The sequence below is a fragment of the Anarhichas minor genome, unplaced genomic scaffold, assembly GCF_050575085.1.
Source record: "Anarhichas minor isolate MPS153535 unplaced genomic scaffold, ASM5057508v1 ptg000040l, whole genome shotgun sequence".
In the NCBI taxonomy this organism is placed as follows: Eukaryota; Metazoa; Chordata; class Actinopteri; order Perciformes; family Anarhichadidae; genus Anarhichas; species Anarhichas minor.
The window spans coordinates 3,240,036-3,266,294 of record NW_027466486.1 but is presented as its reverse complement, the minus strand read 5'-3'; the positions used below and the strand labels follow the sequence as shown (position 1 = coordinate 3,266,294).

Below are 26,259 nucleotides of genomic sequence, written 5' to 3'. Positions count from 1 at the left end.
TAGAGCCCGAGGTTATTTATGTAACCAAATGAAAACACGCCTTGAGAAGTCTTCATATTGAGCCTGTCCACCGCTAGATGGAGGAGTGGGGCAGAACAGCTGAGAGAATGGTCCCTTCTCCTCCAGTCGGAGGGCTGGATTTGATCCCAATTTTAGGCCGCAAGTACACTCCTCTTCTGCAGCCTTGAAGCAGACAGCCCAGTTCCTTGGACGTCATATGATAAGGCTGGAGGAGAGCCAGCGGGGCCCTCATTTGGAAAGGAGGACCTCAGTCAACGCGCGCAGTCAGGGCCCCCTTTATCTCCACAAGGCAGGGAGGCGTTTCCTTTCCCCCTCTCCCACTCCCCTTCACATACCACTCTGACTTTCTCTCTCTGTCGCTCTCTCACCCGTACACTAACTACACTACAACCTGCTTCAGACGACGCCCCAGCCCCCATGAGATTTCCACTTAGGGCAGAGCCAAGTCTGCCGTGCGTCGTTTTCGCTCGAGAGGAAACAATCGGGGTCTTATTATTGTCGGGCTGCGCGCTCACGCTGCCCACGGCATCACCTCAGCAATAACAGAAGGGGTGCCAGCCAGAAGAAGAAGAGGAGGAGGAGGAGGAGGAGGAAGAAGAGGCGGAGGAGAGGAGGAAGGGGTGTTAGCGTATTCCGAATTGACGCTCAGAAATAAACAGCCTGTTTGGAAGACGTCCGTGGCGGGAAGGGAAAGGGATCTGCAACTGAGTAAGTCGTGATTTACAGCGTGTGTCCTTTTTCTGTGGCTGACCTGCTTTTTGGTGGCTCGTCCAGCGGCTGGCTGTGCAGCGGCGCAATATTTACCGGCAGCATCCTTATTTTAACTCGGGCTGGAGACATGGCAGAGGGATGGAGAGGGTTGGGGGGGGGAATAAATGAGTCAAATATTGGTGGTATCAATCTGCACTTGTGAAATTCCTTTCTGTAAACACGGCCGCTGCACTAATATGAGGTAACAACTAGTAATCGCAAGAGGCGCAGCATCCTTCAGGGGACGTGAATTGCAAATGTAAGATGATAAGCTCACAATAAAGTCACGCGCTGGTTTGCGGGTGAAAAACAGAAGAAGAGGAAGAAAACAAATAGCCGCATGATCATGTCACCAAAAGCCCTGTTGGATGCCCAGAGGGCTGCTTTACTGTACTGCACATTGAAGCCAGGACGACAGGTGTAATCGGGACGACATGTTTACGCGAACGCCTTTGATAATGCATCATGTCCTATCGATCTGTTTGGCGAGGAGGAGGGTTTCAGGATGTCTGCTTTTGCCTCGACGGTGAATTTCCAGCGGCGCCACCCGTGGGGTGAGGGATGCTGACTGGCTCGCGGGCTGTGGAGGAGAGTAACAGGGTATTCATGGTGTGTGTGTGTGTGTGTGTTGTGATGTGAGCGGTCTGCTCCAACATGGCGCTCATGAGCTGAAAAACCTTGGCCATTACATACTCCTGTCTGGAATTTACACTGTGCAGTCGACCAGGCGGCCGTTTTTTTTTTCGTTTTTTCTGAATAGCAGAGAATGAGAGTGAGCATCCCTGACTGCTTGACATTTAACTCAAATTAATTTCAGCTCAGGTTGCTACTAGTGATAGAGGCTGGCTCCTCTGTCCTCCCAGAGTATCATATTATCCTCTGTGTGTGTGTGTGTGTGTGTGTGTGTGTGTGTGTGTGTGTGTGTGTGTGTGTGTGTGTGTGTGAGAGAGTGTGTGTTTCATCTTTCTGTTTCTATTCCAGTCTCTGAATAGAACAATATCGTTTTATTACGATCACAGCAGGCGACACCAGACAAAGAGTGCGTTTTTTTTGTTTGGTCTTGCGACCATTGTTTCTCTCCTGGGTCTCTGGCCTTTGAACAGACGTCACGGTTGTGCACAACATCTTTGTTGACAATACCACCAAGTTCATGACGATAGAGTCCGCAAACCTAACACACCCACTGCATTTCTGAGAGAGTGAGTCCTCGAAGGACAAGACAGAGACTCTTTGTTTCAGTCATCTAGCTACAGTGACACCTGTTTGATTGACTCCCTTTTTCATGACAGTTTCTTCCGAGGGGAATACATCTCATCCATTTGTCATATCAGCCCAGGTGTAGATTTGATTGTTAATATAATGTCAAAAAGGAGCAGAACCAACTAGTCAAGAAAATTGCAAGGAATGATGTGTTTCGGTGCAATGATTAGATAGAAAAGTGTTCACCACTGGCAATATGTTGGGCTCTCTGTTGCCCTTTTCTGTACTGTGTTATAGCTATACTTACTTTTTAGAAATCTGGCAGAAAAAGCACAGTAATTGCACTACGTGGCCTTCAAGAATCACAAGCAAAGACTGAATTTGTTAGAATTAGGACTATCGATGATGATTACATGTTTGCACTGGCGCAAATATTTAATAAAAGGAGGGATTACAATATGAGCAGCACATGTTTGTTGTCTGTTCTGTCATTTTATTGCATGAGCGAGACATGTTAAGTCCCCCGTAGGCCTCAGCCCATCTGTGTGTGAGCTGAGGGTCTATATCCGGTCGGCTGCTCTGTGTTGTGTCAGCGACTGGCAGTAGAGCTGACAGCACTTGTCCTGTCCACCCAATCATCATGCGGCATTGCGGCATGCGTGTGTCAGGTTTTGTGTGCTTGTGTGTGTTCGCGTGTGTGCAGCTTTGTGTGTGCATTTTAGTCTGTCTTTGCTTGTTTGCTAGAAAAAAAGATGGATTGTGTGTGTGTGTGTTAATGGCTGTCTCCTGGCCCGGGAGGCTGGGCACCAGGGATGGATCTGTTTTCACCAATTTAGATCGGGGAAATGGGCTGGTAACCGGAAAGGTCATCCATCCTAATTTTGGACTGTCAATGAAAAATGAGGTGAAATGTGAATGAGTGACCCCCTTTTCTACCAACCAACTACAGTCAAAGTGCCCAACAGAAGTCCTCAGTGAGATAACTAGGAGACAAACTGGTCATGTTGGCGTGAAAGTGTGAAACTGTTGCCAAAAAGAGCACGCTCACCAACTACCCTGATAAACACAGCTCAACGGGCAAAGGACACCAAGTGACGTAACAGTTTTGTTGCTGATGTTAATGCAACAAAACAACCTAATGCTCACTTACACCACAGTAGTCAAGTCGCCCACACATGTCTTTGTATTTACAATGAATTAAATTGCTCTATGTATGTGAAAGGGCAACACATTCTCACGGCAGAAGTCACAAATTGCAATCTATTGGTTTTGTGTACAGGTACAGGAATTGTGTTTTTTCGTGTCACTCGGCACAACTTCTTTTTTTCATGACGACTTTAGCAACGAAACTAAATTTAGGTTTAAGCAACAAAAACACTTAATAAGGTTTAGGAAAAACATCATGGATCGGCTTAAAATAACTATGAACAGTTCGGTTTCGGCAACAAAACCAATGAGTTAGATTTAGTAAACTGTCACAAACGTTATGTTTAGGCAACACAACATAGGGACAGGTGCTGTTGAACACCGGTCTCGTGTTAAACCAATCCACCTCTCCTCCTCCCCACCATCAGTGGTCTTTCTCGATATTTAAAACTACATCACTCTGACCGTTGCATAGTCACGTGGATGCATTGAGTTTGTGTGTCCACCATGAGAAAGGATCCCAATTGTCTTTCCGTTGGCATTGTTTTTGTGCTGAGCGACACAAAATGACAATTAGTGTCCCTGCACACAAAACCAATAGATCGATATTCGTGACAATTTCACAACCTAATGCAGGTTTAATGAAAATGCCAGGGGGTTCACGGTAACTTCTCCATTAAAAGTGACACAAAACTAATATTTTTCTGTCAACATAGTACCAAGACCGCTAATGCATGACTGCAATTTGCTAAAATTCCCGTGGCAGAAGTGGTTGGTTCAACGCCATTAGCAGAAAATGCCAGGCCTCTCCCGGGTTCACGTCCTGCCCTGAGCGAGTAGCCCCAGAGTGATTGATATTGCTAATTATCCTCAAATGACCTTACTGTCATTAAGAAACAATTCATGCAGTGGTGATGAAATCCCATCAGCATGGTAGTCGAAGATGTATGTTATGCATTACAGAAGCCCTTACGGTTACTGTTTTTGAGCTCAACGATGGGAGTGTCGGGTAAAAGAGGAAGTGGAAGTGAAAGCTTGCTCAGCAAGTGCACAGATAAGGAGTAACATCTGGGCAGATGGTAGAGTTGTGATATTTTATTTGATAATCTGCTTTGGCCTTTCTGCCTCCTTTGTTTTTTTTCTCTTTCTATTAATCTCTGCCTCCTCTTTTCTTCCTGGATAGTCACTTTTTCTTTACTTTTTTTTCGGACTACTTCTTATTACAAACCCCCCTCCTTGCTGCTTTGTCTTGACAGATAAGGCGAGAAAGGATTTGTTTTTTTTCCTCTCCTCTCTCTCTTCCCAGCAGATGGTCTTTCTTCTGATAAACTGTCATTTTTAGCCACTAAGTCATTTTAATCTCAGAGGGAAATGTGCTCAGCGGCGTGTGTCTTATGCACCCCTCCCTAAATCACACGCGCACCCGCGCGCTCATATGACGATCACCAGTGTTGCTGCAAAGATGCTATCAAGGGCACTATTGATAAGAAATAGTTCATCCATCTGTTTGCACTGTAGATAACCTGAAACTAACACCACACACACATTTACACACATTCACATCTGGTTTAAGGGGAAAGAGGAGAATGAATAGAAGGTCTTGTCCCCTTATAAATAACGCATAGTTGATTTTTATATGATCTCAGAAGAGATTGGACAGGGTGATATTGGACAAACATACTTAGCATTAGCAATTCCTGAGCCTCTTGAGGGCCTTAAGTGGGGATTGGGATCTTGCCATAAGGGAAGGCCCCTATTTGTCCTAATGGTTCCTGTGTTAACATTGAGAGGCTGCTCCAGTAATGCAGGTCCGTAGGCTTCCGCTATCCGGATACGTAGAGTTTGCTGATTGAGCGGAGCGTACACCAGGACGCTGTCCGACAGACTGTCTGTAAACACAAAAGCAAAGCTGTCAGCAGGTAATGTTGATGCTAATCAATACTTAGAACCACCAACCTATTTTAGCATTCTGCTTCAACTCTCTCAGCTTCTTGAAATGTGTCCAAGCCTTAATAGTAACGAGACACAAAAAGGCATTTGTAGCATTTTTGTGCAACATTGTTGGGATCTGCCAACATTCCTAATGTTGTATCAAAGGAGGTATTTATTCACCCAAGATGTTTTGTTGCAATGCTCATATACATGCATTCAAATTAAGGCGTGTGTTAACATGTTCACCAGGGACACGTCGTCTCAATGTCTGCCTCAGTTGTGTTTGTTGTTGCTCATTCTGCCTCCCTGCCTGTTCATTGCCATTTCTCTACCTGTCCACCAGATGCCCTCAGACTTTCCCACCTGTCCCAGTCACACCCCCACATCCAGCCACTCCCTCCTGCTCTACAGCAACCCATTTCCGGCCATTCCCATCATCTGACCCTCCCCGCCCGCCTGCTCAACTGTTCCCCATTCCACTCATAAATCCAGTTGCTCTAGTGTTGCTGTGTCGTGAGAAGCAGTCGCAGGGAGATTGACCCTTTTTCTGGAGGATTCAAGCCTTTTTGTCAAGATTGCAAGTGGTAGAGCTGCTGTTTTAGTTGCTAAACCAAGTGATAAGATTGAGTGCAAAGGGCCTGTTAATGGCCGCTAGAAGCCGGTTTCCAAAATGTCTGTTCTGAAGTGAATGGATTGCTTTGTCTTAGAGCTGCAACTAATTATTTGTTTAAATTGATCCTCCCAATTATCTCCTTGATTAATCGATTCTTCATTGTGTCTATAAAATGTCAGAAATCTAAACTTAAACAATTTTCAGTTTGCTATCATTCACGACAGGAAAAGGATAAAGTCCACACATTAAAGAAGAAGAAATAATAAATATCTGTCATTTGAAAAATAATTGTTCATCAAAATGGTTGGCACTTAAATTTCAGTCAGTTGACTAATTGACTAACAACTAATTGTTGCAGCTCCACATCGTACTACGGCTAGTGCATACGTCCCTCTCCATTGCATTGTTTTTATTATGGTCATGGACTTTTTGTGGAATCTCTTTTCAGAGCTTTTGTTTGTTGTCTTCTAGCAGCTTTGTGATGTTGCTACACACAAGCATGCTGTTTATTACCTCTCACTTTATGTCATCTTGTCCTCTTGTGTCCAGAAGCTCAGAAACCTCTGCATCTGTTGTCTTCTGTTGTGATGCAACTTGCAAATCAGAACAGATTGTTTACCAGCTGGGGAGCTAAAAGCCATTTATATCACTCAGGCGTATTGGTTGTCGCTCCGTCCTGTTGCCCAAATTTGGATTCTCTGAGCAATGAACCGAACCCCAGGCTTTCAAACCTCCACCACAGGCCTATCTGTGACATCTGTGACTGCATCTCCATGCAGTGGCTGGAATCAAAACGGTAGCAATCGATAAAGTGTCACAAGAGCTGTAGACTCGGCGTGCATTCCCTGGAAGTATAAAAATTAACAAGCAAACACAACGACTGAACAGATTTGAAGTGTAAAGGTTTATTGTCGTGGAAGTAATGAAGGTTGAGTGCGGTCAAGTGAAGAAATGAGGCGAGTCGATGAGAAGGATCAAGAGAGAGGAGACGGGACTTACAGAGAGGCAGAACAAGACATGGTTTAGTCAGGTTAGGAGCTGATAAAGAACTTAATGCAGAACCATAAAAATGGTCAAACAGCATCTGAAATCCCCTTTCCCCCACACCTTTCTGACTCAGGGGTTTACGGGGCTTCGTCCAGTCACTTTTGTAACTTTTCCGAAACCAAAAGTCCGACAATCGCGGCCACTTTATAGGCAGCGATTGCTCAGGTTTGCACAGCTCACAAAGTGGGCAGGATTTGACCTCTCGAGCTCTCCTTCTCATTCTTTACACAACCACTGTCACATGATATGTGGACAAACGAGGGCAACGTTATGATTGCCTTCAAGGAGAGATTGGTGGAAATTTAAATCACGTTCTACACACCCGTGACACCAAAAGCCGTCATGATTGTTTGCTCGTCAAAGTAGCAAAAAAATGAGGTGGTGCAGACCATCCCTGTCCGACAGTTAAACCAGATCTTTTCACCACTTTGAAACTCTGCCAGAAAACACTGATTTTACTCAATCAAATCAATTCTGTAGTCGTGGACAGTCTAACTCAGCATGTGACAACAGTTGTTTAACCTGGGAAAGAAATAACCCTATTGATGTCACCGAGTTAACTTAGCTTGGGCACGAAGACTTTTAGTGTTAGGGTTACACACAAAGGCTGTGTACAAACCGCTGTTTACCGTAGGTGTATTATGGGTAGTCAGCGTTTCTGGAGCTTGACTAATGATAAAAATTACAGTAAAGAACTGACTGTCACTTCTTTCTGACCCCTTCATCCCACCCCGCGTGTCTCAGTCTGTGTGTGGCTGCTCTTTTGGCTTCTCAACGTGGACGTTTCACACTATGTCTCTCCTCTGTACTGACAGAGCGTTATTCATCGGTGACCTCTGGGGGGTAAAAGGAGCTTTCCCCTCTGACCCCTGGAACACTAACATGTGACCTCAGCGGACTTCCTCAATTTTTTATTGGCAGTGCACTGTTTACGTTTGGCAGAATTTGTGTTGTGCCTTAGATAGAAGGATGCAGAGCTGCATGTGTGCTGACCCGGGACGGGACGATTGTGTATGTGTGTGTGTGTGTGTGTGTGTGTGTGGGGGGGTGTGTGTGTCTGTGGCCTGGGCAGAAAGGCAGGGAGGAGTAGTGTTGTCCCTGTGCTCTTTTGGCACGAAGGAAGGAAGCTGTGGAAGTGGGGAGTAGAGAGGAGGAGAAAGAAGTGCCACTCCAACTCAGTGAGTGTGAAGGAGATTTCAGATTAGTTTCCTCTTTCAGACTCTCTTATAGTTTTCTAGGGTCTGGATCATTAAGCTCAAGAGTCATTTTTACAGTCATCATTCTTTCTGAAGAGAAAACGTTTTTTTCAGTGTGTGTGACTTGATTGTATAGTGTAATTGAGCATTAGGTTGTTTTTTTTGCATTAGCAACACTTGGGTGTTTTTACAGTGTTATTTTGTGTGTGTCTCTACATGCTTTTTTCATTCAAGAATAGCCAGAAATCAAGTTCACAGCTACGATCTGTCCAGATTTTAAATAATAGTACGTCGTAAGTAATTAAATTTGTCCTTGGCCTCTCAATTCCATCTTATTTCTACAGGTGTTCATTTGTGTGAGTGTGCTTGTGTGTGTGGGTGTTTTTTTATTGTTATGGCAGCCTGCACAGTATCAGTTAAAAGCTCCTTGCTGTTATGAATTAACAGCTGAGTGAACACATTTCCCTTTTCTACGGCAAGAAGGGCTCTGTAGAAATAGGTTATTAGATGCTGCGTGCCAGTATTGTATAACTGGAACCATTAGAGGCTACTTTTAAGGGTATTTGTTGTCATTTGTTACGTGATATGAACAGTGTGAAATGAGTGTGATTCTCCCAGTGTCATTCATCTTTTTTTCTGTTACTACTTGGCTACTTGTCTTGTCTTCATAACATACCTGTTACTATGACTCTAAGTTGTTGCCTCTCTATTCTCTGATTGGTGAACGAGACGGTTTCTAACTGGCCAACAAGCTTCCAACAGTTCTTTGAGTATGTGGTGCTAGGACTTTCCTTTTACGGTGATATTTTATATGTTTGCCATAGTCAACTTATAAAAAGAATACTTCCTCCGCCTGTCTGTGGCTCTGGGCCCTAAGCCCCTTCATTTATACAGATTCATAATCTTGAAAAACATGTCATGAAAATATACTTTTTTACTTAAAAAGAAAATAAAAAAACATCTTGACTTTTTTTGTTGACATTACTCAAAGTTGTGGATTTAATGGGGGCTATTTTCAGCAGCGGATTCGTTGCTCTATTGGGCTTTTAAGGCAGCGGGATGGTGTTTTTGGGGGTTGATTTAAAGCAAACTACACTGTCCAAGTTTATCTTAATGAAGGGACATGTTAACATCAACAGTGTGACTTATTAATGTTCAGCATATTTTTTTCAACAGTGAAGGTCATTGGAACAGAACAATAAGGGCTTTAACACATGATGCTTGCTTTATTTTTGGTCCCATGAGATTTGTTGACAATAACAGAAACATGGAACATCACAAGACTCTCCTTGTGAAAATGATTATATTCTTGTTTATTTTTTCATGTTTTTGTTATTTATCATTCTGTTTCATCCCCTATGGTTGCAACATTGTGTTGGGTCAATTGTTTACTATCTGATGAAGCACAGATGCAAGAAAACGAGCTCTAAAAAAAAATCTGTGTGAGTGTGGGAGGCAGGATCAGAATCAGTCCAATTCAAGGCTGTTGTGGTGTTTGTTTAAGCTAATCCTAGAGTAGCTGTGATGAGGCCAGTGTAATCTGCCCCGACAGATAGACGCATGTGGATGGCCCGTGGCTGTCCCAGAGTCACACAGTGTGACTGGTCTCATGTACAGATCAGTACAGCGTGTACTTGCTGACTTTTTTTCTTCCAGACTCTGTAGCGGAAATAATGAATACAATGTTTCTTAATCGACTTTTCAGAACACATTATGCAATTGGATGTAACATACTTGGTTCCTTTACAAAAAAACAAGCTTTTAAAAGTTGCAGCAAGGACAATCATTTTGTAAAACCATTTCTTCTCACCTTGGAGAGAGGAGGGTTTTTAAATCCATGTTGGGCTTTAGGTCATCATGACATCCCCAAACAAAGACGCTCAGCAGGATTATCATTCATTGAGCGCCTTGGACATTAAGGTAATCACTTTTAGGGCATTTCAGTCCAGATAGAGAGTGTGTAAAGTGACTGCTGGTGCCAGAGGACCGTGATGCTATTAGAAGAGGATGCTGGTGCTCTATGCAGGCAGATAATGTGTTCCTGGAAATGCTACAGCAGCAGTGCACTCAACAGGGAATAGGGCTGGTCATTAGTCCGTTTTCCTGACTTCTTCTGCCCTGCACCGGCCTTGAGATATCAACAAAAAGCATCCCTAGTTTTAGTTTGTTGTTTGTATGTAGACTGCTAGCTAAGACGGCTTTGTCCCTCAGTCCTGTTGACCTGTATCCTGTCTCAATATGTTTCTGCTGGCCTGTCTGTGAGCGACCGCCAGCCTCCCTAGATGTCTTCCTTTCTCGGTCAGAAAATGTAATTACTCTTCTAACCAATGCTGCAAAGATGCTTGTCTTTGAGTCTGCTTTCCTTTCTCCTTGTTTGTCCATAATTTATGAGGGAGGCAGCAAGACAAAGGCCCACGATGTTCCGACAAGGTGGACGTATTTTTTTTCCAACACATCTTTAAAAATTCATTACAGCTGTAGCCCAGAGGTTAGAGAAGCAGTGCTAGCATTTAAATTTAGGTTTGAATGGTGGGACAAGCTTTGAAGGTCTGAGCACTTAACTCAGTCGGTCCAGTGGACATCTGTTGTTAACTTTGGCACGAACTGGGTAGTTTTGATCATAACTCAGAGACACACAGCAGATTTTCCACTGTTTTTGAGCGTTGATTGCTTTGAGATGGACTGTTTTATGTTTAGGCATTGGTATTGAATCTCTGTAGCACCAAAACTGTCAGATTTTTAGTCTTGCAAACTTCTTTTTTGAACATATAATTCCTTATTTGATTCTCACTTTTGATTTGACAAAGTAGTCTTAACTGAATTAAACTAAGAAAATGTTTTCATCTTCATCAGTTGTCATGAGATGACTCGGCTGTGATCTGTGGAACTAGTCAGGAGATAGCAGCTAAAACAGGTGATAGCTCTGGAAAAAGCTAGTAAGTGGACCTTCAGTTAACCATGTCCCAAAATCAGGGAAGAACTTTCTTTTTGTTGATTTTTGACTATTTTATTTAGCCAAATATCTCATGTAATGGCATTGTGTCAAGACTAAATTTAACACCAGTGGATATTAGAAGTTTGTCTTATTTTCTTAAAAATGGTTGAAGAAAAACATGTCAATAGTCTTCAAAGTAAATCCAATTTCTAAAACAACACCCAGCTACATTTAGATGCTCATGAATGTCGATGGGCTTTGCAACAGGATTTTGTTTAATTACACTGACAAATTAGTAGCAGGACAATGTTATGTTATGTTGACTGAAGACTTTTGTTTATGTATAATTCACATACAAATAAATCTATATAAATATGTATTCCCTGTTATTATGAAATATAATCAAGTGTTCAAAAATCACAAATGAGACGGTAAAGAGGTTCTGTTGAACTGAAAGAAAAAGTAAGAGCCCTGTGACATATATTTTGTCTCGGATGTACGTAACTCTCATGTTGGGACGTTTTATATGCAAGCTGTCACCAATAAACTTTTGAGTTGCGTGCCCGGATTGGGATTCGCTCACGCGTGCCCTGCATTTTCCACAACTGATGTTTCCAACAGACGTAATTAAAATAATGTAAAAACACGTCATAGCTACGCTGTGGGTGTGTTCTGCCTCGTCTCAGCTGGTGCTCACAGTGACCTCTCGGGGGCCAGGGTGGGCAGCCGGCGGTTCCAGGCCCCCTTCATACCACTGATGAACTGATCCAGATGCTCAGTCGGCTAACTGCCCTGCTTCCACCGCAACCCGAGGGCTGGGAAGGGATGGAAATGATGGGAGAAAATAAGTTATAAAACACTGTCGACAAACAGCATAAACAGTACCTGGATGAAGCTCATCACAACATATTGTATTATTGATTCGTTTACAGTGCTGGCTTCCCTTATTCAGCCTCTTTTACCCAGCGCATCTCCAGATGTTTTTTTTAATTCTTCCTGTTTGTGCTGGATCAGTGTTAAAGGCGAAAAAAAATTAAAAGAATATGTGAACAAGACAGTAGTGTGTGTGTGTGGGGGGGGGGGGGGTGATCAGATGATTGTGGTTTCACTTGTTCTCCAAAAAATCCCCCATGTGATGGTGATGTGGTTTGGCAGAAGAGCAGAGATCAGTGGGGTGTTTGAATGAGTGTGCTGGGAGTGTGTGCATGAATTGTCCATGTTACAGAGTGGCCTCCCATGATAAACCCCTGAGGTTTACCCCTGAGTCGTACAGCTACATGTGATCCGATGGTGGGCTCACATGCATGACCGAAAATGTATGCCTCTTTATGCTTTAAGAGGAGCCAGTGTTGTTGCCTTGCATTCTTTTGTGAGGGTAGCAATGTGACCGACCCTACAGCAAGGGGCCAGATAGAAACAATTTTCTCTATTGACATGTTCACAATTCAAGCTTTGTTCGTATTCCTTTGGGAAATGATGCAAGCAAACTCACAGTAACAGTGGGTGTCCTGGCCACTCATCAGGAGGAGTGACACGATCAAACGGTTTTAACACCTTTTACTGGCGGTGGAGAGGGGTGGGTGGGGAGTTATGTAGAGTAGTTGTGTCATCGTTGTTTTGTAAGAGTTTGGTTTGAACCAGTGCAGAGAAATCAGAATCCCATATGCCTTGTGATACAGTTTCAGTTCGGGCTGGAAAAGGCACACGGCTGTTAAGATGCTGCAGCCGCTTGGTGTGCTTCATCAACCGCCTCCGATCTGTAGAAAGAGCGTCTTCTTGGGGCTACATTGCTTTACACATTCAAGTCACACACTGTAATGTTCATAGAGGCTCTTGCTACTGTATCATGACAAAATAATTAAATCTATGTTAAGGTAACACGTCATCCCTTATTATTTTATGTGAGTCATTCGTTCTATATATTCATTATGGATTGTTTTGCATTTGATTTCTCGAGTTATCGATGGATCTTCTGGTCTATAAAATGCCAGAAAACTGTTAAAAAAAAGAAAGACAACCTCTCCAAGGTCTCTTACAGTCTGAAACCCAAAGATCTTCGGTTTTTTTCAATTGGTCGATAATCAAAATTGTCAAATTAATTTACTGCTAAACAATTAATCAAGTAAATGTTTTAGATCTAATCTTAATCTTAATTGAATTGGATTTAATTTGAAAAAGAAATTCATTTTTGCCAGCTAACAATTCTCATGTTGAATGAGGAAAGGTTATATGTATTATATGTATTATACGCATTATACGCTTATATATAGTATCCCTTTAAAAACACACAGCCTTTACTGAGGGGGACTATGACTTTGGGGTCTCCCCAGTAAATACCCCCCTCCAACGCCGAAATGAAAATAACACACCTTTTAAATGAATTCATACACAACACAAGTGCATATTGGGTCATCATATATATGAATGTCATCTCAGATGATATGCCATTCCCTATTATAAATACATCTTCTCTTTTTATGACTGATGTCAGAAGTCATGAACAATTTTCTGCTTGAAAGAGATAAAGTCAGCTATTAACCACAGGAAAGAAACTACAACTTAATGCAAGATATGTGATTTTTTAAGGGAGCCTGATATATAGCTTTTTCCCGTCTCAGTCGAGCAACCAGTCCTCTTGCTACTCTAGCCTCAGCTGTGATTCTGTCCATCTTCCAACCCGGAGCTCTGGTCTGGAACCTATTAGAGCAGGAATCTCCAGCAGTGTCCTGCTAGCGCATTAGCATGCCTTCACTGACTCTCCCTGACAGGAAGGAGACACTGATTTAGCGCGAGCAGACACATATTTAACCTCAGTCACCGGGAAGTCTTTGGAAGGTAAATGGCTGGTCATGTCTGATGACGGTGGTCATGTGTGGTTAAATCTCTCTCTCTCTCTCTCTCTCTCTCGCTCTCTCTCTCTCTCTCTCTCTCTCTCCTTCAGGATGGCTGAGGTGTCCCAAGAGGAGAAACTCCAGGCCATCGCTGTAAGTTATTTGTATACGTCTTTTCCTTTCTCTCTTGTACACACACACACACACACACACACACACACACACACACACATACAGAGTGCACGTTAGGACACAGTGATGGCTGTAGAAACAGCAAATCATTGCTGCTTGTCAGGATCTGACCGCCCGTCGTAATGACTCAACCTTTTAGATCCCATATCCCTCAACCATTAGAGGACACAGAAAGCTAATGCAGCGTCTCTCAGCATCTCTCTTCCCTGTGTCCCGCTCTATTGGTCTTTCATCGCTTCGGCCTGTTTCATCCTCTCTCTCTTTGTCTTTTCAGACACACAATATCTAGGTTCTCTGTATAATTATGTTTGTTGAGAGATATACGTTTTCACAAAGCATTCAGAATGAATGGCAGACAAAGTTACTGAAGCACGTTTACATTTGGTTTGTTCTGAGCGGTTTTAGAAAATCATTACACAGATATTTACGCAGTGATTTATTCTGAATTTGCTGAAACGTCAAAACTTTGAAATGTCCGGCAAAAGAAATAAAGGTACTTCATCGAGTATGATAAATAAAGCTTCTATTATCAACATCAGGATCACAAAACACCAACTTCAATATCAATTCAATTCTCAACATTTCAGACATTTCCCCGAAAATTGACTTGACATACGGAGTGAATGGTATGTGCCTTTAAATAAAGAGCACATACGGTAACTGTACACCAACTTCCCTCTCATTCACTCTTACTTTTCAGACACACTAAGCAATAAACATTGACTGACACATAATGTACTCAGTCATCAAAAGTTACCATTAAATCATCAGCACTACACAAAGGCGGGGTATCTTTTGATGTCGATCAGATCCATGAGTTTCAGTTCTAATGTGTGTGTGTGTGTGTGTGTGTGTGTGTGTGTGTGTGTGTGTGTGTGTGTGTGTGTGTGTGTGTGTGTGTGTGTGTGTGTGTGTGTGTGTGTGTGTGTGTGTGTGTGTGTTGTAACAGGAGAAAAGGAAGAGGCAGACAGAGATTGAAAACAAGAGGAGGCAGCTGGATGATGACCGACGGCAACTCCAGCATCTCAAGGTACACACACACTCACTTCCACATGCAAACACATGCTCACATTATGCACATGCCCTACTTGTACGAATAATTTTCAAAAGAGGTTTGCTAATGTTTAGAAGTCACTGAGTTAGTTACAGCACAGTTGTGATGCTCTTCTTTATTGCAACCTTTTTAAGCAGACCGTTTACAACAAACACAACAAAACACTGGGATGTTCTCACAGGGAAAATTGTGGATCTGAGACCAAAAAGTTGCACCATATTGAGCTTTGATCACCACAGTGTGCACAGAGGACACAATCATAGAGTGTCCAGATCTTTGCGCTGCAGGAGTGTGCAGTGATTTGAAACATGGTTCCAGTTTAGCTGTTATTTCCACCTTAAGTAGGCAGATCCAGAAAATAATCCATTCTAGGGTCCCGGAATCAAACGTGAACATTGTAAAAAACAGTTTATTTTTCTTGTCCATCCTGTTTGGATGAGGTACAAAAGCAATAGGGGTCGGCAACCTTTTTGATATGAGGTGCCAATGTTACATTTTCTTGTTAATCAGTGAGCCATATTAGCATTAATGTGAACATTAAGTTAAATTATGACACCGCATCAGCATTTTAATCTCCAACAGATCTGCAATGTTAGTCCTTCAATAGACAAAGTGCATAGCAACATTTGTCTCCTTTGACCAGGACATTGTAATTATAAATGAGAGCACTATACAAGAAGGCTGCCATCCTTGTGAAAACATCCACATTAGAGTTCAAACCATTAACCCTTCTGAACCCAAAAAAATGAATTAAACTACTGCAAATAACAGGCTGCGCAACTGCAAATGGCCGAGAAAGAGGTCATTTGAGTGAAAGGGTGTATTTGCACCTAGCACTGTATTCAACATCCTCTGAGAACACTTTCCAGGTATAACATGAACCCCTATACATGCCTCACCAGAAACACTGACGGTCAGCTCTGTCTTTTCTGTGAATTAAGCTCTATGTGTGAGTGTCACACACCCAAATTACAAAGTCAAACTCAGCAACTCCTTTTAAATCTATCAGTCCCACATAATGAGATACTCCCCAACTGCTGCTGTCACGGAATGTTCAGAATGGTCCGTAGATAACACCAGCAGCTCCTCCACATGCTGTTTATACACACACACACACACACACACACACACACTCCCTAAAAAACACATTCAAATCTGCTTGCATGTAGACACACACTCATTATATCAGAGCCAAGGCTTTTGTCCGCGTATGTGTCAGCACTATCAAAGCTATTTCAGCCCTGGACAATTTGGCAGGTCACAGATACGAGCAAAGGTTGCGGTGTGTGTGCGCCAACGCAGACGCGTGCGTTTGTGGCAACAGTGCCTGTGACCTGCGCCATTGCCCTTGCATGCTCCCACTTTTTCTATTTTCAGAGCAAACCTTGTGTGTGTGTGTGTGTGTGTGTGTGTGTGTGTGTGTGTGTGTGCGTGTGTGTGTGTGTGTGTGTGTGTGTGTGCGCGCGCGTGTGTGTGTGTATTCGTTTTTGTGTGCGTGGCTTCATGAAAGAACACAGAAGCCTCAGACAATGCAGAGGGCTTTGGCAGAGGAAACAGATTTTTGTCCCACTCCCACCAACAGGAAAGGGCTCTTACACTCACCACTCCCCGCTTTCGTCTCACACGCACGCACACACACACACACACACACACACATGGAGTGTAATCGCGCTGTACAGGAGCATTAGAAGGCTCTTTGTGCAAACCACAACAGGTATTGCTTTTCCAGAGGCGGCTTTCATGTGGAAAACCCAATAAATGTCTCCGTTTACACAGCACCTTTTTATAAGGGTGTACCTGCCCCACCATTAAATCACACTAATACAGTAACATACGCAAACATACATACTCTCACAGTGCAGACATAATGGCGAGATGAACTAATACAATGTTGTTAACACAGAAAGCATTAATAGGAGTTCTGTTTTTAATTAAGCAGCCATGGCAGATATGATTATGCATGCAGCAGCTGGCAGTCTCTTTAATTATAACCTGTAAAACGCACAGTTTATAGGGGAGCATATGTAAAGCAATGCTCCAAAATGAAATGACCAGCACATACTTAGAGCTAGGTTAGCAGTTTCCAGTGTTTATGCTAAGCTAAGCTAACTATCTCCTTGCTGTAGTTTAATATTTACCACAAGCGTGGTATTAATCTTCTCTCATTTAGCTCATGCCAAGAAAGCCTTTTTCCCTAAATGCCGAACTATTCCTTTAAACGATTTTTAAAGGAAGACAATAGTTGATAAAATAATAAGAATTACACAGGATAAAATCAAATCATTTTGGAGAAAATGTATTATATTTTCAAAGGATAAGAAGTTTTGGGATTTCAATTTGTAGAAGGAAAGATGCTAAATTAATTAAGCAATAAAGCTCTTTTCCCTGCAGTTGCTCAGTACATTTGGAGGTGTGTGTGTGTGTGTGTGTGTGTGTGTGTGTGTGTGTGTGTGTGTGTGTGTGTGTGTGTGTGTGTGTGTGTGTGTGTGTGTGTGTGTGTGTGTGTGTGTGCGCGCGCGCGCGCGTGCGTGCGTGCGTGCGTGCGTGCGTGCGTGCGTGCGTGTAACTGTGTGTACCACTGTTCCGCCCTTTGTCTGCTACGTTAGCAGCTTTTACTCCAAAGAACAATGGAGAGAGACGTAACTTCAGTGCTCTGGCTTTACGACTGTTCGTGGAGACTGGTGTGTGTGTGTGCGTGTGTGTATGCGTGTGTCTGTCTGCGCGCGTGTGTTTGCGTGCACATGAGTGAGTACATTACGTGATGTCGGGCTCTGGGGTAGTTGGGTGTGGCGAGAGAGCGAGGAAGATTGAGAGAGTAGAGAGACAGAGAGGGAAGCAGGGTAAGATTCAGTGCCCTGGAGACCATGCAGGCCTGGGGTATGAAGAGTGTTGAATTACACCGTGAGAGACTGTGTGCTGTAAAGCTCTGTTGAGCTGGATGTCTGGAGCTGAATTACTCAATGGGGGAAAGTAAGAGTTAAAACAGAACAACAGGCCCTTTAACAGATACAAACAGATACACTCTGACATGTAAAACCTTACCCAATATAACATGCGCAAAACCACAAAGTTCATGAACTTCGTGATGGATAGAGATGCATATAAGAGAGAGGAATGGGCGGGGGTCGAGTCAGAGAAGAAGAAAAAAACAAACAGGGGGTTTTGCTGTAGAAATTCTTGTTGCATCACTGGAGAGGAATTCAAATCAAGGACAGGTCCAGATTTTCAGTCCAACTCGTGAAAGCAAGAGCTTTTTCCAACGCTTATCCATATGGCCATGCAGGGTTGAATTGCCCTGCACGGTCTAATAACAGCTGCGAGTAAGACACACTGTTATATTTACCTCGAAGCATGCCAAGTATTTGCTTTGAGTTAAGCTTATCTACAGGAGGGAAAGTGGATGGGGGGTCAAGATAAGGATACAGGGCTGTTTGGAAATAGATAGAGGAAATAAACATAGACTGAGGAACAGATAAAGAAGTGGAAGGTAAGAGAATAATAGAGTGAAAAATCCACCTCAGAACAAAGTTTATAGGCTACATTGTATTCCCATGTCATGCTTCATTATAATTCATACGGGGGTATTAAATGATCTTGTCCTAGAATTAACTTTACAGTAATTATAATGACACTCAGTTTACAAGTACATTTAGTCACAGTCGGTGCTCTCAACTTGCCCATGAAGGTGTTTGATGCGGTTTAGGAATGGAACTAGCTCTTTGATGCCCTGGTTATGTGCCACAGTCCACTTGGCAACAACAAGTTGGCAGCAGTTGAAGTATGTGACAGAATCACTGAGTGGCAGCAGTCAGCAGAGGAGTGCTGGACACAATCGCTGGTAGATTTTTGTTGTAGATTAGCTAAGCGGCTCGTCGTTCTCAGTCAAAATACTACTAATCTCTTCCAAGTGAGAACGGGTGAGAACGTGTTGCATTTTGGGTGATTGAAGTCCTGTTAATGAATGAATCAGCTGCTGATGAAAGAAGCATGATTAATAGCACTCTCCCTGCTTATGCTCTTTTCATCATAGCTGATGTACACACTCATACACCAAACAGGGGGAAATCATAATGAAATGTGTTCTTCTTTTTGCCACAAATTACAAATATAATCATTCTCTTATATGCCTTTTTCTCCGTGTTCATTCTCAACAACATGTTAGTATTTGTGATGTACTCCTGCAGTCGAAGGCGTTGAGGGAGCGCTGGTTGTTAGATGGAGCTCCAGCGGAGGAGGAGACTCAGAACCGTCTGCATGAGGACGAGGTGAAGACCAAACTCCTGGAGCAGGTCATCCTCAGGTCAGCATCTAAAAGACCCCCGCGTGTCCGATCTTTGTCCAGAAAAGTGTTTTATTAAGTGTTTGTCATGGAAAAAATGTAGGCATGCATATGTTGAATTAAAAGTGCAATAATCCAAATTAAGTATCCAGACTCAGACAAATCTCGAGAAATTGGTCATTGAAGCCATAAATAATTGTGATTTATTTATCTATGTGGTGTTTGAACTTAAAGAACTAAAAGAAACCGGATTCCAGTCTGAACATGTCTGAGTGCCATGTCTAAGCATTGGCATAGTTCATAAATAACTCAGTATTTTTATCCATTTTAATAACGGCTTTAACTAGAAATGAGATCAAATCGTGTATGGACACTGAGGCTGTGATGGTCATTACAGGGACACATGGTCATATTTTTTTGTAGAACTGATCATCTACTCAAAGTGCGTGCGTGTGTTTGTGTGTGTGTGTGTGTGTGTGTGTGTGTGTGTGTGTGTGTGTGTGTGTGTGTGTGTGTGTGTGTGTGTGTGTGTGTGTGTGTGTGTGTGTGTGTGTGTGTGTGTGTGTGTGTGTGTGTGTGTGTGTGTTTCTGAGCCAGGCTGGAGCAAGAGATTGAAGAACTGGAGACAGACCCTCCAGCCAATAAGGGTGTGGCCAAAGAAAATGGAGGTAAGTTCAGTACCCATGGCAGCATATGATCACATGGGAAACCATAGCAACGCAGCCTGGATACCTGTGTCGGAAAGAGAAAGCGAGCTAATGTTGGCCTCTTCATTTGCTCTATTAAATTGTTCCTCTCCGCCGGAGGTCATTAAAACACTATTCCCTTTCTTTCTCCATCTCTCTGACTTTCCCCGACCACCCTCTCTCCCTTTTGCTCTCCCCTCGTCTCTCAATGACACTCTGGTGCCACCTCTAGGTGAGAATGGAGTAGTGCAGGGCTCGGGTCAGACCCCTAAGAGAGAGGTGACGGGGATCGAGGCCAAGCTGCTGGGTCCCAGTCCTGACCAAGCTAGCGAGGACAACCCCGTCACCCTGGTGTTCATGGGCTACAAAACCATTGAGGAGGAGCAGGAGTCCCGCACGGCTCTGGGAATGGAAGGTGTTGACGGCAACGTCAAGGCTGAGTTTGTCGTGATCGAGGATGGGGAAGGGAAGGCTGGAGGAGAGGCGGCCTCAGAAGAGCAGGCTCCACCCAACGGGAGCATGGCGGATAAAGAAAAGGCCAACGGCGGCGGAGAGGAAGGAGAGAAGGGAAAGGAGAAGAAACTGACCTGCAAGTGCTGCACGGTCATGTGAGCTATGTGTGTGTGTGTGTGTGTGTGTGTGTGTGTGTGTGTGTGTGTGTGTGTGTGTGTGTGTGTGTGTGTGTGTGTGTGTGTGTGTGTGTGTGTGTGTGTGTGTGTGTGTGTGTGTGTGTGTGTGTGTGTGTGTGAGGGCGAATGTGTGGGTGAGTACACACCTGCACCTGTGCAGGCCTGTGTGCTATGGCATGTGTCTGTATTTGCAGAAGTGTGTAACTTTGTGTCCGTGTGTGTGTGTTGGGACGGGATGGGGGGGGAAAACAAAAATCCGAAGTACAGTCACACAGCCAATATACCAACAATGAGAGCCAATACAAGCTCCGGCTACAACAACAAGAACCACAAAGACTCATAAGTACACTTCACTCTGTATACTTTCTCTGACATGTATTTGACTTTTGATTTCTATTGATATTTTTCTATTTTTCTGTCTTGACATTTATATTGTATTCAGTATGTATATCTTTATTATGGGACTGTGTACTGTAAGTTCGTTGTTATTATTGTTGGAAAAAAAGAAAATGTATTAGCTCTCTGGATTGTACTGCTACCAACTGGAGGAAATCTGGAAACTTCAAATAATTTAAGTCAAAACAGCCAACTATGAAGGACACAGATACTTAAATATATATATACAGTATATATTTCTCTGTGTAGCCCTACCAACTATTTATCGGTCAATTTCATATTGCAATATTGTCTAAGATATTATTTTAAATAGTATTTTAATATATTGATATGAAACTATGTTTTCTACAAGGTATTTATTGTTTTTGGTTCTCCATATCATCTCCAACCATTAACTGCATGTAGGCTTGTAAGCACTACCAGAATCGCGTTACAATCATAACAAGTGTCTGTGCTTTCTTAGCCTCATATGTGCTCATATATTTAGTCACACGCGTCTTTCTGTCAGTAACAGTTGATAAAAATTGGCAGCGTTAGAGATGTGCATTAAACTTAAAAAGAAATCTACAGCACGGAGACAAAGCGGCTGATTAGAACAGCGACCATATTGCGAACCGCATTAGCTTCTCATAGATACTATATGTGACACGTGTACATGAAGATCACAGCTTTTGTATTTTTTAAATAAGATGGATACTATACTTTATGATCGATAGAGTCATGACGAACCATTGCGCAACGATTCGAAATGCTTGAATAATTTTGTTCTCTAAACAGTAGAGTCAATGTGAATCTTATGAGGTAGCACTGCATGAAGCCTTGCAACTGTTTTGACTGTCTTGTCACTTGTTAGGTCTTACTTATACTCTATCACGTTCACATGAATGTAAATCCAGGGGTTAAATTGGGATTAGTTCTACCATAACGAGAAGAGGCGGGCTTGCTCAGCTCACCGTTAAAAAAAAAAAAAGAATAAAAATAAGAAGCTTTTTGTCTCTTTATGAATCAAATAAACATCTGATGATATACTGTAATTTCACTGTGTGTTGGTCGGCTGCTGGTTTCTGTCCTGCTCGCTCCCAGTTTAACCCCTGACTCTTTGTCTGTAGACGCCGGCCCGACAGTGCTTGAATAGATTTGCAGCAAAAGGAAAAAGATTTGGGGCACTTCTCACTAATAATAATACTCTCTGGGGGCCTTGAATCTTTTTCAGTCTAAAAACACAATGCAAAGAATTTGGTTGTGCCCAGGTCCCCAAGCTTTTTTTTAGTAATTATTGTATAAGAAACAGGCCATATTCTATAAGAAAATCCAGTCTAACCATTTAAAAAGTGCAAGATGCTCGCAAGATAAACCGAACATGTACACTATAGCAATTAAAAGCCCTGAAAGCCGATTTGAAAAACATTTTGGCCCTAGTTTACTCATTTGTTTGGCAGACATAGAGGCCATTGACGTGCTGGGTCGGTGATGCTACGCCACCAATGCTTCCCCTTCCCTCCCCCCACCCCATACTCATCCCCCGTCTCTGATTCACCCATCACCATCATCACCATCATCATCATCGCCGAACACAAACACAGCCCCACCGTCTATGCTTGGAGACACGCAGTTTTTAAAAACCTCTGAAGTTGGTGCTAGCCCTGAGTCTCATGACTCGTCGAACACTCTTCATCCACCAACTACTCTTCAACTCTCCCTCCCTCTGTCTTACTCAACCCGCCGGTGAGGGGGGGTTGTGGGAATCTACTGCCTCCTGCATTCGTTGAATAAGAGTCTTTCGCAACCTTCAGTGCCAGATGCATTATCTCATGTCCTGCCTACATTTACCACCAGAGAAATGATCCCTTTCTAACATTCCAAAGGGAGGTCAACAGGCGTGGACAGATGAATTATAGTCTATGCTTTCCATCTGTAATTGAACAACTTGCCACTTTCTTTCTGATATTGACTCGTTTTTTCTTTCCTATGGCCCCTTTGCGAGGCGGCATATTGTATTTGATGTGTGTGTTTTTAAAAAGAAAAGATGACCATCTGTGTATTGTTGGTGCCTTTGTCAGGTTCAGTTGGTTGGACTGGTCTTGTCTGCCGCCATTTTTTTAGGCCGGGGTTTTTCTTGCTCTGCTCCTGGTCATGATGACCCAATGTAAACACTGCCTTCTACTCGAGAGGGGTACTTCACAACTATGGTAGAATATCATTCTCATTTTTCTCATGATAACTATAAGTGAATGCAGCTCATATGATAATATGCAGACTACTGTTGGTGTCTTGAAAAAAAACTTTGGATCCTGTTGTTGGTTTTACTGTAACCGACAGATTACGTTTTTTATTCCACACATCTGAGAAACTTAACAAAATCTACTACATTCAAAGTTTAAACAATTTTGGGGGTACAAACTTAATGCAGCAGACTAACTGGCTACTAGTCAATGTGCAGTGTATACACATGTGTGCGTATCTATATGCGTACATACATCTGTATACATAGAAATACATGTAACTTTGTTGAGCTAAAGCTTTGCTTGATTGTGGGTCTCTGGGACAGCAGCAGAAAAAGCAACCTTGTGTTAGACCAATGCCTGTTCATCTATTCTGTGGTCGTCTAAATGTTTAATCTTGAATAAAACTACTGTTTGTTTACAGCAAGTCAGATAAGCGTGTATGTAATCAACCAAACATACACATATTGTAGATAGAAGTGTACATGTCAGCCACGGTTAATGATGTGTGTGGTTTCGGCCTCTCAGCCGATGGAGCCACAGATGGACGACCTTCTGTAGTAATGCAACTGTCTGGTAAAAATGATAAGGAAAATAATTACTATACCCCTCATTTATGAAGAATGAATCATAAGTAAGGTGCAATTTGGGGAGAGGTGTTAAAAATGTTATAGAAACATGAAATAGAGCTATAAAGAGCAGATCCACCAGTGGTAATGAGCATAAATGGCCTAGGTTATTTTGTGAAGTGCAGTACCCAAAACATGCCACTAGAGAGCAATACGTCTTCTGTAGTGGAAGTTAATTCTGTTAGAAAATTGTCAAATATACTGTGAAAGAGGGAGACAAAGGCAGAGGGGCATTTAAACAGGGCATTCATCAGATGGAGATCAGGTATGCACTATTTCACAAAACATAACTATACTGCTTTATGCTGCAGCAGCCTCCGATAAACAACAATTAATAGATTCACGTGAGCCCAATATGAACGTGGCAGATTCAGTTTGTTGACACATTCTCTGTGATGAGACAGATTTTACCGTTCAATACAAGTGGCAGAAGTGTTCCACATCACGAGACAGAGAATATGTTGTTTTCCGTTATTTAGGTCACACCCTGACTACGCTTTTCCACGCTCTCGCAGACACAACACAGGAGAAAAACAAAACTGTCCTGGGAAGTCATTGGAAATAAAAAAGGAGGTGGCATGTTTTATCATTTAAAATGACTTCCAAAGGTAGGATAAGAAGTCCCAACACAGAAATCAGCCCTATGAGGACGAAGCTAAGTCTTATTGCTGCTATGTCAACATATAATTACCTTTCCTCTGTCATTATTTGTTAAACGTAAGCCTCTGCTACCCCAGTATGAGGCACAAACTAGGATAGGCAACCAAACAGAAACAAAAAAACTAATTTTCCTCAAATCCAACCTCATCCACTACAAAATAACTATATATTGCCCAATACCTGTGCGAACCAGTGAAATCAACATGATGTCCTTGGTGGTGCAACAGTGTTTCAGCACCAGTTGTTAATATTGTCCAGGAACAAGTTACTGTACACACACGTCTTATTCACACGCATCACCAACTGTGACAATTTGACTCTTTGTGCTGCTGTAGTTATCCACTTGTTACTTCTCAACTTTACATTTTTAAGACAGAGCTATCATTCACTTCTTTCACCTCATTTCCCAAAAAAGAATACAAACCGGTAAGCCTGACAACTGTATGAATTAAAGAATTGTATGTTTCTTGATATGAAGGTCTTTTATTCTTCTTCTTCTTCTTCTTATAAATTAGCAAGCCAGAGTGAACATAACAGCCTCCCACTTGTGTTGTGCTTCCTTCTGTGATGATACCAGTGTACATATTGAGCTGTGCATCCCAACTTTAAACTGGTTATGTTGGCAACCTACCTGTGGTTTATTTGCTGTATTGTATTTGTATAGTTGTCTCCTTCTTTTATTGTCACACCAGAACTCTTTCCTTTTGCAATTTTAAACAACTGTGTTTTCCACAGCACTCTTTCCTGAAACGATACAGTATCAAACAGTATCAGGGCAATTACCATCCTGATTGTGTTGTGCCCCACCAAAACCAGTACTGTTGTTCACGCATCACACTGAGTGGTGATGAACTGCAGCCCATGTGTGCCCTGAATCAGAATACCTCAAACCACCAGTGAATTTGAATGGATCCACAACGTTTTGGTCATAATGACGATGTGACTGGATTCATAATTCTCCCAACACGACCAGTGTTGGATTAAGGTTCACCAGTAAACAAAAATTTGCTTGACTCTAATATTAGGGGATCTCATATTTAAAGTGGTGAAATCAATTAAATTAAGAACATTTACTCAAGTACTGCGCATTCAACGTTGAGGTACTTCACGCGGGGCTATTCCTTTTTTTATACTACATTTCAGAGGCCAATATTGTACTTTTTACTCCACATTTATTTGACAGCTAAATGTAAGCCTATACTTTACAGAACATATGACCATCTTATTTATATATATGATCCATTATAGATTCATATATCCAATACTATATACAAGTAGCATATACAAGTTTGTCCCAACTTATCAATACATTTTTTAATGCTACTCACATATTAACGTATATTACTTATTAAATACTAATTTAATAAGCACTCACATGGGCCACCTTTCTGCGTGAGTAGATTACTTCAAGATAATTTAGCTTATTCTGTCCTCTTACTGTAGTACCATTTTAAGTGTAGGCTATGAATTTTGCTTATAATCGAGTATTTTTGAATTGGTACTTTCACTGAAGTAAAGGAGCCCTTTTAAACCGAACACAATACCGATGTTTGTGGACACTGGTGCTCATTTAAATGCGCCACAAAAGACACTTCCTTGGTATTCATCTTTGAAGGTGTGTTTGATGCTGCAGACATGTGCTGTATAATCATAAGATTGGATGAGAGCGCGACTCCATATTGCCCCCCCTCAGTCCTGTCTTTAGGACAAACTCGACATGCTGGCCTCCTTCTTTTATTGTGTCATCATGATGACTCAAAGTACGTTTTTTTGTCACAAATAAACTCAAACAAACCCGACCACTTGATATATGATGTTCTGGAAATTTGCCGTGGCCTTCT

General features: G+C 42.4%; 1 protein-coding gene across 2 annotated transcripts; it reads left to right on the top strand.

The window, feature by feature from the left end:
- Nucleotides 1-377: 377 nt before the first annotated feature.
- palm1b (paralemmin 1b) lies at nucleotides 378-23,556 on the top strand. 2 transcript variants are annotated; one of them, XM_076108047.1, is made up of 6 exons: nucleotides 378-729; nucleotides 13,782-13,824; nucleotides 14,813-14,893; nucleotides 19,080-19,217; nucleotides 19,794-19,864; nucleotides 20,115-23,556. In XM_076108047.1, exons 3-6 carry the CDS (start codon nucleotides 14,862-14,864, stop codon nucleotides 20,492-20,494), a joined length of 621 nt encoding a protein of 206 aa, XP_075964162.1. In that variant the 5' UTR covers nucleotides 378-729; nucleotides 13,782-13,824; nucleotides 14,813-14,861; the 3' UTR covers nucleotides 20,495-23,556. The 2 variants fall into 2 exon arrangements, with proteins under 2 accessions (XP_075964162.1, XP_075964161.1); XM_076108046.1 differs by having other exon boundaries at nucleotides 379-729; nucleotides 19,102-19,217.
- Nucleotides 23,557-26,259: the final 2,703 nt, after the last annotated feature.